The sequence below is a fragment of the Meriones unguiculatus genome, chromosome X (genome assembly GCF_030254825.1).
Source record: "Meriones unguiculatus strain TT.TT164.6M chromosome X, Bangor_MerUng_6.1, whole genome shotgun sequence".
Taxonomy (NCBI): Eukaryota; Metazoa; Chordata; class Mammalia; order Rodentia; family Muridae; genus Meriones; species Meriones unguiculatus.
Genome location: NC_083369.1, coordinates 37,469,272 through 37,486,589, shown reverse-complemented (window position 1 = coordinate 37,486,589; position 17,318 = coordinate 37,469,272). Strand labels below are relative to the sequence as shown.

General features: G+C 41.2%; 1 protein-coding gene across 2 annotated transcripts in view; it reads right to left on the bottom strand.

The window, feature by feature from the left end:
• Fam120c (family with sequence similarity 120 member C) overlaps positions 1–17,318 on the bottom strand; it is a 136,555-nt gene that overhangs the window by 67,775 nt on the left and 51,462 nt on the right. For both annotated transcript variants that reach the window (XM_060374918.1, XM_060374919.1), the window contains exons 2-4: positions 15,812–16,058; positions 11,886–11,968; positions 1,949–2,077 (exon numbers count right to left, since the gene is read on the bottom strand). In XM_060374918.1, the coding sequence (XP_060230901.1) occupies positions 1,949–2,077; positions 11,886–11,968; positions 15,812–16,058 (459 nt within the window). The remainder of the gene's footprint in view (positions 1–1,948; positions 2,078–11,885; positions 11,969–15,811; positions 16,059–17,318) is intronic.

The following is a 17,318-nucleotide window of genomic DNA, read 5'->3' as shown; positions in this document are numbered from 1 at the left end:
ATTCTGGGTCCCTTGTCTGTTATTGTGCCTGGAGGCTTTCTCCTTTGGGTAATCCCCATGGTGCCAGCTCCACAGATCTAGCCCTGACTTTTGGCTCCTTGGGGCTTGTGCAGTCAAGGGATCTGCCCCAATGCACAGGAATTTATGTGAGGGAGGTGGAAGATATTTATACACAACATCCCCTGAGACCTGTTGTGGCTAGGCCTCTCTTCCAGGTCCTGAGGCTATGGGGGTGGGAGGTCCATGTTGAAGGGAAGTAGAGCAAAATACGGCTGGCCAACTGTCTTCAGTCTTAGCTGGGTGATCTTCCTGGGTTTGCCCTGTCACAGATGGGAAATGGTCTGAAAGAGTTGAAAGCAAACAGGAAGAACACAGACCTGGGGTTTCTGGGCTTGGAGCACAGCCCACCTCCTCCCTCAGACAGGTGTGCAGACTGAGGGAGCCTCAACAATGGCTGTGGATGTTTCTAGGTGTTCAGGCAACTGGTCTGGGGCTCTCTTAGCACAACTCGCTCTACCTGAGGAAAATAGGGTTCTCTGGAGGAGAGCAGGTCCACAGAGAAGGCCGGGTCAGATGGCTCTGGTTTCCAGCTGCCACTGGCACTGGGCTGCACTATCCCGCTGACTCCCTTCAAGCAACCAGACACCTTGGCACAGGGAGGCTCACTTGATGCAGACTCTGATAGGTGGGCTCAGAGCAATGGCAACCAGTGGCCACCTCCTCCCTGCCAGCCTATTTGGCCCGCCCTGATCTCCCTGCCAGTGGGCAGGAGTGGAGGCTACTGAAGGATGGGATATTACAACTTTTCTAAATTCTGATTTTAATGATGGTTACACAAATCAATAAGTCAAAATTTCATTGCACACATCTACAAAAAAAGATCAAATTGACTGTTAATAAAAAAAACAGCAATACAAGTTTTTAAAAGTTGCATAGATAAATCAAATTGCTATAAAATGAGACTAACTTATTTTTATAATTTTTATTTCATAACAGAAAATCCTAGTTGGGTCCTTTCTTCCAATGTTAACCATTATTTTGATTCTTATTTCATGGAGACTCATTTTTAAAATAGCCTTTTCTTATTATCCACTTTATCCTCCAGTAAGATATCCTTTATGTAAAAATATACATTAAAAACAATAAGCTGTCTCAGCGGGTAAAGGCACTTGCCACCAAGCCTGGAAACCTGACCTGTTCAATCCCCAGAACATACATGGTGGAAGAAGAGGACCAACTACCCAAAGTTGACCCCTAGCTACCACATGTGCACTGCGACTTACACATGCAATAAATAAGCAAACATAATAATAATTTATATATATACATATACATATATGTATATTAGCTGAGGGTGTAGCTTAGATGTAATGTACTTCTCCAGCATGCGCCAAGCCCTGGGTCTGAAGCCTTGCGTACAACACTGAAAGAAGACACATAATTACTTGTGGTAATTTGTTTCTCGGGAATGAGATTTTAGGCAGCTTGTTTATTTTCTAAATTTTCAGACTATGTTTGTAGTACATTAATTATCAGTGGAAAATAAAAACAAATACAAAGGACCATTTCTATTCGGATTGTAGGACATTTTTTAAAGAAAATTTTAGAATTTCAGCCAGTAAGAAGAAATCAAGTAGCAAGGAGGGAAGCTAGAGGCTACAAAGAAGACCAGAGGACTTGGTAGTGTAGCAGGAGAATGTAAGAAAGCTGGTGAAGGTCAGTGAGATGGCTCAGCAAGTAAAGACACTTGCCACCACACATGACAACATGAATTTGATTTACAGAGCCCACATGGTGGAAGGAGAGAACCAGGTCCCACAGGTTACCCTTTGACCTCCACACACACAGCATGGCATATCTATACTTGCAAACAAGTGTGTACCCAAAGTATTCTTTTATTAAAAATGAAGTAAGCTGGTGATTCTTAGGAAGGGAAAGACTAGCTCACCTGAGATTGTTTGAAAACATCCTTCCCAACCACATCCAGGTTTGAGGGGTCTTTGATGGCGCTAACATACTCAGAAACAGCCTTGATCACAACATCACAAGGTGGAAGAACCAACTGATGCGCTCGGACCTGGAGGAGAAAAGATAAGTAAAGGATACCAAAGTCAAAGACAGATCACTAAGAGAAATTCCAAATATGAATGGCAGCCTGGCATTGTTTGCCAGAGTCTCTAGGAAACAGAAGGGGGGAAAAAACTAGATAAAACAGTTATTGGAAGAGGTAGCTGACACTCAAAGATTTCCAGGATAAATAACAAAATAGGGGATTTTACCAAGCAGAAAAGTTCAGCTTATGCCTAGTGGGAGTGGCTGCTTTGGAGAGGCTCCCTGTTCTCAGTAGAGGGAGCATCAAGAGTAGCTGGGCATGAGCCCGAGAAGCTTACACAATCTGCACAATTGTCTCAATACCAGAAATTTTATTTATTACATTTACTTATGTGTGTGGAGGTATGAGGACAACTTGTAGGAGTCAGTTCTCTCCTTCCACCATGTGGGTCCACAGGATTAAAGTCAGGTTGTCAGGTTTGATTGCAAGCATCTCTACCTACAAAGCCATCTTGCCTGGTCTATAACAGACATTCTAAGCAGCAGGAGGAAAAAAAAATCAGGGCATATTCTGTATAGCATCAGGAATAATGCAAGGGCTGGGTGGTTGGCACTCAGAACTCAGTGGAGCAGTAGTGAGATGCCATACTGTGTCAGTGGGCAGGCTAACCAAGATAAACTCTTGAGGTACGATACTGAAATCTGGCCAGCAGAATACTGCTAGACCAGATAAAGGAACTTTACATTGAAAGCACAGTATTAAGCGAGCAGAAAACCTACTAGGAGCCAGAATTTGCAGAGGAACATCCTATCAACTGAAAGTAGCACTCTAGCCAACTGGGAGGACTTAACAGGAGCAAAGCCAGCATTTACAACGAGCCTCCTTAGGGAACCCTAAGATGTGTAAGTGACACCTGAGACTCCATCTGTGAAGCAGTGCACATGAAGTGGAATCCCGTGTGTAAGCTGGTTTCCCAATGGAAGACCTGGAAACAAAAACATAGCTACCCAGGATATGGCCAGCATCTGCCACCTGACCTCTCAAGAAAACTCTGAAGGCAAACCAGTCTTTTGGGAACCTGGAAATGAATGCCAAGAAACTCTGAACTTAACCAGCAATCAAGCTCGGTAGTGTTTCTTCACTATATGCCCAAGCCCAGCACTCTCCCCTTCACTATTATTTCTCCTTTACTCAATATCATGCGTCAATTTAGCAAGCAGATTTGGTCCTGCTCTGTTTTGTTTGTTTGTTTGTTTTGGTTTGTTTGTTTGGTTTGATTTGGATTTTTTTTTATAGCTGTTCTTTTTCTTTCTCCTCACAACTTCCTTTTTCAGTTTCCTCTTTCAAATAACATAGCCTTGCCTAGTATGCAGAGGGTCTCCATGTCTTAGCCTTCTAAAAACTGGGACGGTTCTGCTACCTGATTTCATACCTTTTTTGAAATGATTTGTTTATTTTTCTTTTATGTCCTTTGGTGTTTTGCCTGCATGCATGTCTGTGTGAGGGTGTCAGATCCCTTGAAACTGGAGTTACAGACAGTTGTGACCTGCCATTGGGTGCTGGAAATTGAACCCAGGACCTCTGGAAGAACAGCCCAGCACTCTTAACCACTGAGTCATCTCACCAGCCTCCTGACTTCATATCATTACCATTCTCTTTTCAGTCTATTGTTAGTGAAAACCGCTGTGTCCTCCACTTTTGAGTGCTGCCATTTCTCCTTCTATTTATGCTCTTTCTCCTTTCTATCAATTCAGTTCTAACCACTAGACTACTATGCTTTCTCCTCAGATCCATAATAACTGATATATTAGCACACCCACACTAACACTGCCTCTTCTCAAAATGATTGATGTTTAACTGGTAATAGTATTGTATTTTACTACTACTTCACAGTGTCATAATGGGTCTATGCCTGGATAGTGACTACTGTCGTGACAGCATTATATCCTTGGGGAATACTAGGGATCAAGTCTGATGCTCTAGGCACCAATGTAACAGAGGAAGGATACCTCAACCAATTAAAAAACTACCTCCTCTTGAACTCTGCAAACATTTGCACAAAAAAAATAAAGGTGACATTAACTAGAAAATAGAAGGAGTGACCTAACTGTATCCTTGCAAGTCCCAACATAAAAACATAAGAAACAGGAAAATACAATGTTACATGTCTCCTCTAAAAATTACCAATGATAGCGACGTAAACAAAATTCCAAAGAATTCAACATAATAACCATATATATGTTCAAAGAAATCAAGGAGTACACAAAATCCCAACTGAATTTCAAAAAGGGAGGGGGAGACAACTGAATGAAATAAGAAAGTCAATGCAAGATATTGAAATGAAATTCAATACAGAACTACTAATAAAAACCCAAACTGAATTATTGAAAATTAAAAATGTAGCAAGTTAAATTAAAAGCACAGTAGAAAGCTTCACTATATTGGATGATCAGGAAGACACAACATCAGGGCCACATAAAAAGCTGGGTATGGTCACACATATCTGTAAACCTAGGTTCAACTATAGACCCTATCTTAAAAGTATAGGTAATAACGTATACAGCATGACAATTAGTGTTCATCTTTGGTCTCTGAGCTCACATCCACACACATGTGCACATATACCATACATTCATACATACATCTACCCATACACACATTCACTGTTACAAAATTTTAAAATAAAAATATTTTTGTTGTATATGGAGGATCTTCATATCCTGAGTTGAACTAAGCACAAAAAGACCTTTATGAAACAATCAAATGTATTAGATATTAAAATGATAACAGGCCAGCAAGATGGCTTAGTGGATAAAGATACTTATGTCCAATCCTAATGACCTAATGATCTTCAGAAGTCACATGATAGAGGGAGAGAACCAATTCCTGCAAGGTATCCTCTGACCTCTACACGATCATTGTGGCATGCATCCATGCATGCATGCGTGCATGCACGCACACACACACACACACACACACACACAAACACATACACTAAATGTAAAAAAAAAAAACTGTCCTCCAAATAAAAAGATAGCTCTAAGAAATTAGCATTACTTTTGCTGGGAGTGATAATGTCCATCTGTATATGTACAAAAATGAGCAAACATTTTAGAAATGTATACAAAGAATGTGTGAAATAACTTGCCTTGCAATTTGTTAAAAACCATATTGGCAAAACCAATAAAATCCAGCAAGTATGGCAAAACCCAGGAAGGTGATCTAAATGATTAAACAATGGTAAGTAATTGCAATAATCTGTTATTTTGCCCACGATTATGGTGAAATTTTTTGACGCTATGTAGAAATGTAGGATTTTGTTGCCCCCTTGATCATTCTATAAGTATGGAGTTGGAGAGATGGTGCAGTGATTAAGAACACTGACTGCTCTTCCAGAGAACCCAGATTCAATTCACAGCACCCACATGATAGCTTACAACTGCCTGGAACTTCAGTTCCAGGGGATCTGACACCCTCATACCTATGCACATAAAAGAAAATTAAATAAATAGAAGTATAAGTTCCTTCACACTATAATTTCTGAGTCAAATAGTATAAATTTTCTTTTTTAAGCATTTTTTATTATTACCATTTATTAAAGTTTATTCAGTTTGTATCTCAGCTGTGGCCCCCTCCCTTGTCTCCTCCCAATCCCACCCTCCCTCCCTCTTCTCCCCCTATGCCCCTCCCCTAGTCTACTGATAGGGAAGGTCCTCCTCTTCTTCTATTTGACCCTAAAAATTAATTTTGTTAGGAGATGGAGAGATGGCTCAGCAGTGAAGAACACATCTTTCTCTTCAGGAGGACCTCTGTTCAATTCCAGGTAACCATGCACCAGGTGCTCACAACCACCTGTAACTCCAGCTCCAGGGGAATGCACACCTGTCACCTCTGTGGGCAAAGTGCACCCATGTGCAGTTTCTCCCTATATACATATGCATAACTAAAATGAATTTAAAAAGCAAGCTTCATAACTATGCAGAGTCACAAGGATTTATATGGAGAGAAAAAAATAATTATTTTGCCAACCTACTGTCTCTTTCACTCTTCACAAAAAAAAAAAAAAAATAGCTATTGGTGGAGCTGGTGAGATGAATCAGAGGCTGAGAGCACCTGTTGATCTTCCAGAGGACCCAGGTTCAATTTCTAGCAGTCCCATAGCAGCTTACAGCAGTCTCTAACTCTAGTGGATCCAACACCATCTTCCTGCCACCATGGACAACAAAAATTCAGGCAGTGCATAGATATACGAACAGGCAAACCACCCATATACATCAATTTACACAGAAACAAAAAGAATTAAAAAAAATAGTTACTAAGCCTGGTGTAGTACCACACATATTTAATCCTTGGAAGTGGAGGCAGGTGGATCTCTATAGTGGGTCTACCTAGTGAGCCTCAGGTCAGCCAGGGCTATATACAGAAATCCTGTGGCAATCAAACGGTTACTGCCAGGCATTGGCCCAGACACTGTCCTACGGTACCAGGGACACAGTAGGAAATATTAAAGACAAGAGGCTTTCAGTGTGTCAGAATTAAGTGATGTGAATGCATGCATGCATGCCTATGTGCCATAATTTTTGAATAGTGGGATTTGGAAAGGCCTCATTGAGAACATGACATTGGACAAAACTTTTAGAAGGAAACAGCTATGTAATCAAAAAGGCAATCTAAGTAGAGAGAATGTTAAGTATGAAGCTTCTAAGGGGCTAGGAAGTGCTGAGGTCAGCAGGCTATGAGAAGGACTGAGTAGCATAGAGTCTTTTTAGTTGGGTGGTGGTGGCCCACAACTGTAATCCCAACACTTGGGGAGGCAGAGGCAGGCAGATTTCTGGAGCTCCAGGCTAGCCTGGTCTACAAAGTGAGTTCCAGGACAGCCAAGGCTACACAGAGAAACCCTGTCGCAAAAACCAAAAAAAAACATTATTATAAGATTTTTAATAGAAAAGTGACATGCTCTGAGTCTTCTTTTTAAAATGTGTATATATTAATTATATAAGAGTAGGTTTCATTATGATATTTTCACATATATCATAAATTTTAATCATATTTACCTTCTCATTACCCTCTCAACCTCACCCTCTCAATAGTCTACTTATTAGTCCCAAATAATCTAGTTCTCCTAGCCTATCTGTGTTTATTTTTTGTACACAGACAAAATAAGACAGATTCATAACATCGAAGAACAAATTTAGAGCTTGGGATATACTTCAGAGGTACAGTGATTTTCTATAGTGTCTAAAGCTCTGGGTTTAATCCCTAGTACTGTCAATGTTTTTTCAGAACAAATTTGCATAGGATATGCATGTGTGTGTGGTGACATGTGTGTGTACCTCCCAAATACATATTGTGTATGTCTGTGCATATTTGGGGAGGGGGTTCAGATGCACAAGCATAGGCAGATCTGAGGTCACCCTGCAGTACTGCTCCTCAGAAATGGTTGTTCTTGCTTTTTAAAGATAGAGTCAGTCACTAGTACACTGGGCTGCTCAAATATCGCAGGCCAGTTGGCCAATATGCCTCAGGAATCCACCTCTCTCCAACTTCCTGGCAATGGAATTTCAAGCACAAGCCATATTACCTGGCTTTTTATAGGGGTGCTGGGGCTAGAACTGAGGTCCTCATTTTTTAAAATTTATTTATTTATTTATTTATTTCAATTTATTCACTTTGTATCCCAGCTGTAGCCCCCTCTCTCATCCCCTCCCAATCCTACTCTCCTTCCCTCTTCTCCTCCCATGCCCCTCCCCAAGTCAACTGATAGGTGAGGTCCTCCTCCCCTTCCATCTGACCCTAGTCTACCAGTTGTCATCAGGAGTGGCTGCATTGCCTTCCTCTGTGGCCTGGTAAGGCTGCTCCCCACTCAGAGGGAGGTGATCAAAGAACCAGCCACTGAGTTCCTGTCAGAGATAGCCCCTGTTCCCATTACTAGGGAACCAATTCTTACGCAGCAAGCAGCTTACCATCTGAGCTATCTCATCAGACCCAAGAGAAAATTTTATTGTACACTTTCCCAAAACACTAAAATAGCATGTAACACAATAGTTTTGTACACAATATGAATGATTGACCCCCAAACAGCGATCTGAGTTTCACCTTCGAAGTTCCTATAAATTTAAGACATTTTTGACAGCACCAGAGATAGAACCCAGGTCCTCACACATGATGGGTAAGCTCTCTATCACTGAGCTACATCTCCAAGTTTTGTTTGTTTTTTTTTTTTAGATTTTATTTTTCTTTTTAGTTACATTTTGTTAACTCTGTGTCCCAGCTGTATCCTGCTCCCTCATTCCCTCCCCAACCCCACACTCCCTCCCAGGTCTCCTCCCTGCCCCTTTCCAAGTCCACTGATAGGGGAGGACCTCCTCCCCTTTCATTTGACCCTGTTTTATCAGGTATCTTCAGGGCTGGCTGCAAAGTCCTCCTCTGTGGCCTAACTGCTCCTCCCCTTGGGGAGAGGGGGAGTCAAAGAGCCTGCCCTTGAGATCCTGTTAGAAAGAGTCCTTGTTCCCCTTACTTTGGAAAACTACTTGGTTACTGAGCTACCACGGGCCACATCCATGGTAGCTTTTAAAAGGCCTTTATGGGGGTTAGAGAGAGATAGCCCAGTAGTTAAGAGCACTGTCTGTTCTTCTAGAGTTCATTTTCCAGCAACCACATACATGGTTGCTCACAACTATCTATGCTGGGATCTAATGCCCTCTTCTGGTATGCAGGTGTATATGCAGATAGAACACTCATATGTAAAATAAATAAATTAATCTTAAAAAATAAAAGTACTTTATAAAAACTATCAAAAATAGGGGTTGGGGTGATAATTGAGTTGTTAGGAGACTGATCAGTAAAATGAAAATAGAGAGCTGGCCATTGGGTTTACTGGTAACTTTATTAAGGGCAGTTTCAGCAAACCAGATCATAGAAGATACTCAACAGCTCAAGTATAGTCTCCCCATCTTTTGTGTATGAATGTGTGTTGATTGGGGTGGGGTGGGGACATAGGTCAACATCCTTCTTCAGTAACCAACCACTTTGTATTTTAAGACAAGGTCTCTGTTTAGGACCTGGGCTCACCATTTAAGCAGGCCTCGCTGGCTGGCTAGAGAGCCCCAGGAATCTGCCTGTCTCTACCTCCTCAAGGCTAAGATTATAAGTATGTGCTACCAACCCTGTTTTTTTTGTTGTTATTGTTTTGTTTTGCTTTTTTTTTTTCATGTCTGGGGATCAAACCCTCATTTTTATGTTTATACAGCAGCTACTTTATCAATGGAACCATCTCCCACTCCTAGCGTCTAGATAATTCTTCAATATAAAAAGAAAAAACAGGGGGATGGAGAGGTGGCTCAGAGGTTAAGAGCACTGGCTGCTCTTCCAGAGGTCCTGAGTTCAATTCCCAGCAACCACATGGTGGCCCACAACCATCTGAAATGAGATCTGGTGCCCTCTTCCGGTGTGCAGGTGTCCATGAAGGCAGAACACTGTGTATATAATAAAGAATAAAAAAAAAAAAAAAACATGTTTATATACATTCTTGAAAAAAAAAAAAAAGAAAAAACAGGCTTCTGTGGCAGGGAGTAAAATCAAGAGTGGGCTTGGGGCTGGAGAGATGCTTAATTGGCAAAGTGCTTTCTGTATAAATACAAAACAGAGCTCAGATCCCTATTGCTCTATAAAGTCAGAAATGGAAGCACACGCAAATATATGCACACAGAGTTGTTTTTTTGTTTTTTTGTTTGTTTTTAATTTGTAAACCTGGATCATGTACAGACATCCATAGTAGCCCATGCTTATAATCTTAGCAGTCAGGAGGCTGACAAAGGAGCATTTTGGGTTTAAGGATAGTTGGCACCAGGCCCTATCTCCACTTAAAAAAGAGGATTGGGGCTGGAGAGATAACTCATGGGGAGATGGCTCAGGGGTAAAGAGCAATGGCTGCTGTTCCAGGGGATACAGGTTCAATCCCTAGCATCTACATGGCAGCAAACAAACACCTGTAACTCCAGTCCCAGGGGATCCAATGCCCTCTTCTGGTTTCTGTAGGCACTATGCACACATGTAATATACAGACATACTTGCAGAAAACACATCCATGCATATAAAATAAATAAATTGAAATTGAAAAATAAACAAATAATTTTCAAAGGATCATATTTATACATCAAATAAGAAGTTACCAATGAATTGAGAGAAAAATGGATGATGCTAGAGAAAGGAGAACTGCTGAACCTTTTAACTGGCATGAGTGACTAGGATCTTCATAAATGGAAGAGCTTGCCTTAGATGGGACATGGACAAGTAACCCATGGTCATCAGTACACTATTTCGGAACACAGATTAAAATAGGTTCTGTGAAGAGGAAATGGAAATTCACAGAAATTCTTTTCCCATCACTTCCATTTGCGCAGTGAAATAGGAAGTGAGATCATGCAACGTGGGTGAGTCAATTAGAAAGAGGGAGAAAGTATAAAACAATTATCTCTAGAGCTTGAAAAACAGGATATGTGCTATCACCAGTTTACAGCACTACCACAAGTGTCAAAGAATACTGTTTCTTCTACAGGCTTCATAGCAGTAAACTCATTTTTTATTATGTGTTAAACAGTTAACAAAAATGATCACATCACTCATTTGATGTACATGTCTGATCATTAATGAGGTTGAGCATCTTGTTATATGATTAGCCACTGTATTTCTAGTTTTGTCAGTTTTTTAAACTGTTTTATTTTTTATATTAATCACAGGTTATTTATTTTGTATCCCAGCTGTAGCCCCTCCCTCCTTTCCTCCCAACCCCACCCTCCCTCCCTCATCTTCTCCCTGCCCCTTTCCAAGTCCACTAATAGGGGAGGACCTCCTCACCTTCCATCTGACCCTAGCTTATCAGGTATCTTCAGGACTGGCTGCAATGTCTTCTTCTGTGGCCTAGCAAGGCTGCTCCTCCCTTGGGGGGCGGGGGGTCGAAGAGCTCACCATTGAGTTCATGTCAGGAATAGTCCCTGTTCCCCTTGTTAGAGAACACCTTTGGACACTGAGCTACCATTTTGTCAGTTTTTTTGGTTCAGGCTTTTACTCATTTTTTTTTTCAATACTGAGGAATTAGTATTTTTCTTTTCCAGTTTATATGAATTCTTAAGTTGTGGGTATTATCAGAACTAATTTTATCTGCATGAAAAATACAGTTTTACTTTATTTTAAAGGGAAACTTGAGCGCAGTCCCATGCTACCATGAATTATGCGGTCAAGTTTCCTGCATTTTAGAGTATCATAGGAGTCACCACATCTCAAGAGCAACAGATGAGCCTTAACCTGGACTAAATCGGAAATATTTAAAAACCTAATGAAAGAGGACACCAATGCCAAACTGCATGGGGAAAAGCCCATAAGGCCTCAACCGTACACAAAGAACTACAAGCAAGTAGTTCTGAGAGCTGGGAATGGAAGAGGAGGCTCTCCTGGGGAAAAGTATACCAATTGGTATTTCAGGGCCAAACCGTCTGCCCTGGAAACATATGTACAGGTAACATTTTATGATCTCATCAGGTTATATTTAAGAAAATATACAAATACATATATACATGCAATAACAATTGATTTAAAAAAAGAGGGACAATAAAACTGAAGGAGACTGGAGATATATATATATATATGGACTTGGGAAGGAAGGAGAGGGAGAAAGATTGTAATTAAAATATGATCTCAAAAACAAGCAAAAGATTTTAGAAACAAAGATATTTTTTTTAAAAAAATCTAATGAAAGACAACTTTTCTATTCCATCAAAGTTCAATCAAAACTTGATGTCTTCTAATTGTACAAGGACAAAATAAGGCATATTACCTTAAGTGATGCAAGAGGATGTTCTGGTCCCAAAAGGCTCCAGTGAAAAGCAGCCAAGTCCTCATCTGGTAGAATGTGGTTTCCTATAAAATATATATTTCATTCATTCACTATACAATTCTTTGTGTAGATCTTTTAGGTTATAAAGAAGATCCTCCCAGGAGAGGAAATAACTGAATGAAACATAGGCCTGTGTTCTTTTTATTTTATTTTTAAAATGTATTAATTTTTATTAATTACAGTTTATTCACTTTGTATCCCAGCTGTAGCCCCTTCCCTCATCCCCTCCCAATCCCACCCTCCCTCCCTCATCTCCTCCCATGCCCCTCCACAATACACTGATAAGGGAGGTTGTTTTCGCCTTCTGTCTTACCCTAGCTTATCAGGTCTCATCCTGATTGGCTGCATTGTCTTCCTCTGCGGCCTGGTAAGGCTGCTCCCCACTCAGAGGAAGGTAATCAAAGAGCCAGCCACTGTGTTTATGTCAGAGACAGCCCCTGTTCCCATTACTAGGGAACCAACTTGGAGACAGAGCTGCCATGGGCTACATCTGTGCAGGGGTTCTAGGTTACCTCCATGCATGGTCCTTAATTGGAGTATCAGCCTCAGAAAAGGCTCCTGTGCCCAGATTTTTTTGGTTCTGTTGCTTTCCTTGTGGAGCTCCTGTCCTCTCCAGGTCTTTCTATCTCCCCCTTCTTTCATAAGATTCCCTGCATAAGATTCCCAAAATTTGGCTATAAGTCTCAACATCTGTTTTGATACCCTGCTGGGTAGAGTCTTTCAGAGGCCCTTTGTGGTAGGCTCCTGTCCTATTCTCTGTTTTCTCCCTCTTTCGATGTTCATCCCATTTGCTTTTCTGAGGGAGGATTGAACATCTTACCCAGGGTCCTCCTTCTTGCTTACCTTCTTTAGGTGTACAGATTTTAGTATGTTTATCCTATATTATACATCTAATATCCACTTATGAGTAAATATATACCCTGTGTGTCTTTCTGCTTCTGGGATACCTCACTCAGGATGATCTCTTCTAGTTCCCACCATTTGCCTGCAAATTTCATGACTTCCTTGTTTTTCATTGCTGTGTAGTGTTCCATTGTGTAAATGTACCACAATTTCTGTATCCACTCTTCAGTTGAGGGACATCTGGGTTGTTTCCAGCTTCTGGCTATTACAAATAAAGCTGCTATGAACATGGTTGAGCAAATGTCCTTGTTGTATACTTGAGCATCTTTTGGATATATGCCAAGGAGTGGTATAGCTGGATCTTGAGGAAGCACTATTCCTAGTTGTCTGAGAAAGCGCCAGATTGATTTCCAGAGTGGTTGTACAAGTTTACACTCCCACCAGCAATGGAGAAGGGTTCTCCTTTCTCCACATCCTCTCCAGTGTTTTTAAGATAGGATCTCACTAAGTAGCCCCTGGCTAGCTGGAAACTCACTATGTAGATCAGATGGGACACAGACTCAGAGATCTGCCTGTTTCTGCCTCCTGAGTGCTGGGATTAAAAGTATATCCCACTCTTATTTTGTAATAGCAAATTACTGACTTCTTAACAAGTACAAAGCACTGTACATATCTCTTCTCACTCAATCTCATGAATCCTTGTGAGCTGGACACTGTGGCACATGGCTACGATCCTAGTACTCTGGGAAGCAGAGGCAGGAGGATCTCTGTGAGTCCGAAGCCTGCCTGGTCTACAAAGTGAGTCCAGGACAGCCAAGTCTACACAGAGAGACATTGTCTCAAGAAACAAACAAATAAACAAACAAACACCATAGGATATTACTATTTCCATTTCTGAGATAAGGAAACTGAATCCAGGGAAGTGTGACTTCAGTGAATTGCATAAAATCTAATTCTAAAACTTGGCTGATTCAATTAGATTACGCAAAGTGATATTCTTTGGGTTTATAGGGCAGAGGTCACAGCTAAGTTAGCCTATTTAATGCTCATGCTGTCAAGACTTGGAAAACCAATTCAAAATATCAGCAATTCTATAGTTTGAAATGACAGCCTAGATGTCCTTCAACCAAGGAATAGATACAGAAATTGTGGTACATTTACACAATGGAATACTACTCAGCAAATTAAAAAAAAAAAAGAAAGAAATCATAAAATTTGCAGGCAAATGGATGGAACTAGAAAAGATTATCCTGCATGATGTAACCCAGAAGCAGAAAGACACATGGTATATACTCACTTATAAGTAGATATTAGCCATATAATATAGGATAAACATACAAAAATCTATGGTCCTAAAGAAGCTAAACAACAAGGAGAACCCTAGGTAAGATGCTTAATTCTCATTCAGAAGGGCAAACAGTATAGACATTGGGAATCAGAGAAGACAGGGAACAGGACAGGAGCTTTCCACAGAGAGCCTCGGAGAGACTCTACCCAGCAGGGTATCGAAACAGATGCTGAGACACTTAGCCGAACTTTGGGCAAAGTTCAAGGAACCTTATGGAAGAAGGAGGAAATAGAAAGACCTGGAGAGATCCACAAGGAGAGCAACAGAGCCAAAAATCTGGGCCCAGGGGAGGCTGCAGAGACTAATGCTCTGACCAAAAACCATGCATGGAGAGGACCTAGAGCCCCTGCTCAGATACAGCCCATAGGCAGCTCAGTCTTCAAGTGGGTTCTCTAGTAAGGGGAGCAGAGGCTGTTTCTGACATGAACTTAGTGGCTGGCTCTTTCATCACCTCCACCTGGGGCAGGGGTGGGCAGTCTTGCCAAGCCACAGAGGAAGAAGATGTAGCCAGTCCTGATGAAAACTGATAGGCTAGGGTCAGATAGAAGGGGAGGCGGACCTTCCCTATCAGTGAACTAGGAGAGGGGCATGGGGGAAGAAAAAGGAATGAGGATGGGACTGGGAAGAGATGAGGGAGGGGGCTACAGCTGGATAAATGTAGAAATTGTATGAACTGAAAGTTGGATGTAATGATACATGCTTGCAACCCCAACGTTAGGAAGGTTAAGGCAAGAGGCTCTTATGAATGAAGCCAATTTAAGCTACACAATGAAATCCTGATCAAAAATAAAACAAAAAAAGGAAAAAGGAAAGGAGAAAGAAAAAGGAAGGAGAAAGAAGGGAAGGAGAAAGAAAAAGGAAAGGAGAAAGAAAAAGGAAGGAGAAAGAAGGGAAGGAGAAAGAAGGGAAGGAGAAAGAAGGGAAGGGGAAAGGGAAGGGGGAAGGGAAGGGGGAAGGGAAGGGGGAAGGGAAGGGGGAAGGGAAGGGGGAAGGGAAGGGAAGGGAAGGGAAGGGAAGGGAAGGGAAGGGAAGGAAGGAAGGAAGGAAGGAAGGAAGGAAGGAAGGAAGGAAGGAAAATAACAGAGAAGAAAAGAAAAAGGTAGGTAGGTAAGTGGATGGAGGAACAGCTAGGTACATGAGAAAGCAAGTGTTGTAAAATGTTAATGATGGGGTACAAGTGGTAGATAAAGAGTTTTCACTGCAAACACAATTTTGCTGAATGTTATTCAGAAATTATTATAATAAATAACAGAAAAGAAACAGAGAAAAGCATAGTCCACATATCTTCCTGTTCTACATCCTGATTGTTGAAAGAAATGCTAGCAGTCTGAGTAGAGAAGCAAAGCTCTCTGGGACTAGTGAAACATAGGACTCTGTTTTAAGTCCTGGAATAGAACAAAAGAGATTTATGAGAATTAAAATGCAGTCCTAGAATATCATGCAACACTTCGTAAGATGCTCCTGTTCACAACTTATATTTTTATGCTCACATTCTTATCACTAATACATTCAAAAAAATACTGAGTTTTTAGGCTGTTGTACTAAGAATCCCCTACGGCCTACTGCTTTTAACAGCATCACATGATGTGAGAACTTTATGTTTTGTTTTTGAGACTGAGTCTTTCTCATATTGCTCAGGCTGACCTTGATGGATCCTCTGTTTTAGATGACCTACCTAGCAGTGCAGCAAATATGGGAAAATTCATTCGCTTCAAACCCAGCTGCTTGGCCACTTCCTGCATGAGGAACTGGTTGGTTGTGAGGTTCTTCCCATTCCAGCTCAGCTTCAAAGCATGGGAACTGTAGTAGGACGGAATATTGTAGAGCGCGTACTCAGAGTCGTGAGCAAGAAGGCCATGAAAGCCATTCTCCCTGAAAAAAGCCACCACTTCCAAATGGTGGTCTTCAAGGCTCTGAAAGACCTAGGAAAGAAGAAAATGACAAGTTGTCATGACACAGAAACAGATCTATATACAACTGACAAAACTGTAAATCAGGAAGGTTAGTTCCTAATTTCTTTGTTTTTAATTTCAATTCAACATTTTCCCACAATTTATTCATTGTATATCCTGAATGAAGCCCCCTTCTTCAACTTCTCCTAGTCCCACCCTCCATCCCTCTTCCCCTCTATTGCATTCCCCTAGTCCACTGAAAGGGGGAGTTCTCCTTCTCTGCCATCTACCCATAGCTTATCAAGTCTCATCAGGACTTCCTGGATCCTCTTCTACTGTGGCCTGGCAAGGCTTGCATCTCCAGGGACAAGTGATCAAAGAGCAGACAACCAAGTTCATGACAGAAGCTGTCCCTTCTCCCCTTACTCAGAGATCAGGGGATCTTGGTCCTCTTCACTTATGGTCCTTGGTTGGTTTATCAGTCTCTGCAGGACCTCTGGGGATCAGATTTTTAGCTTTGTTGGTCTCTTCATGGGTTTTCTGTCCCCTCCATATACTTCTATCCCCAACCTCTCTTCTTCCGATAGACTCCCTGCACTCTTCCCAAAGTCTGGCTGTGAGTCGCAGCATCTGCTTTGATCCCCTGTTGGGTGGAGCTTTTCAGAGAAGCCTCTATAGTAAGCTTCCATCCTGTTCCCTCTCTTCTACCACTTCTGGTGGCTATCTTGTTTGCCATTCTGAATGAGAATTAAGCATCCTCCATAGGGTCCTCCTTAGTGTTTAGCTTCTTTAGGTCTGTAGATTTTACTATGTTTATCCTATATTATATGGCTTATATCCACTTTTAAGAGAGCATATACTATGTGTGTTAACTGCTTCTGGGTTACCTGACTCAGGGTGATCTTTTCTAGCTCCATCCATCTGCCTGCAAATTTCATAATTTCCTTGTTTTTAATAGCTGTGTAAATTGTGTAAACGTACCACAATTTCTGTATCCATTCCTCCGTTGAGGGACATCTAGGTTGTTTCCAGATTCTGGATATTACAAACAAAGCTGGTACATATGGAATAACAAACAAACAAAAAAACTAGAATAGTTTAACAATCCTCTATAATAAAGGATCTTCTAGAAGTATCTCCATCCCTGATCTCAAGCTGCACTACAGAGCAACAGTAATAAAAACTGCATGATACTGGCATAAAAACAGATTGGTGGATCAATGGAATCGAATTAAAGAACCAGAAATAAAACCACTCACCTACAGACAACTGATTTTTGACAAAGATGCC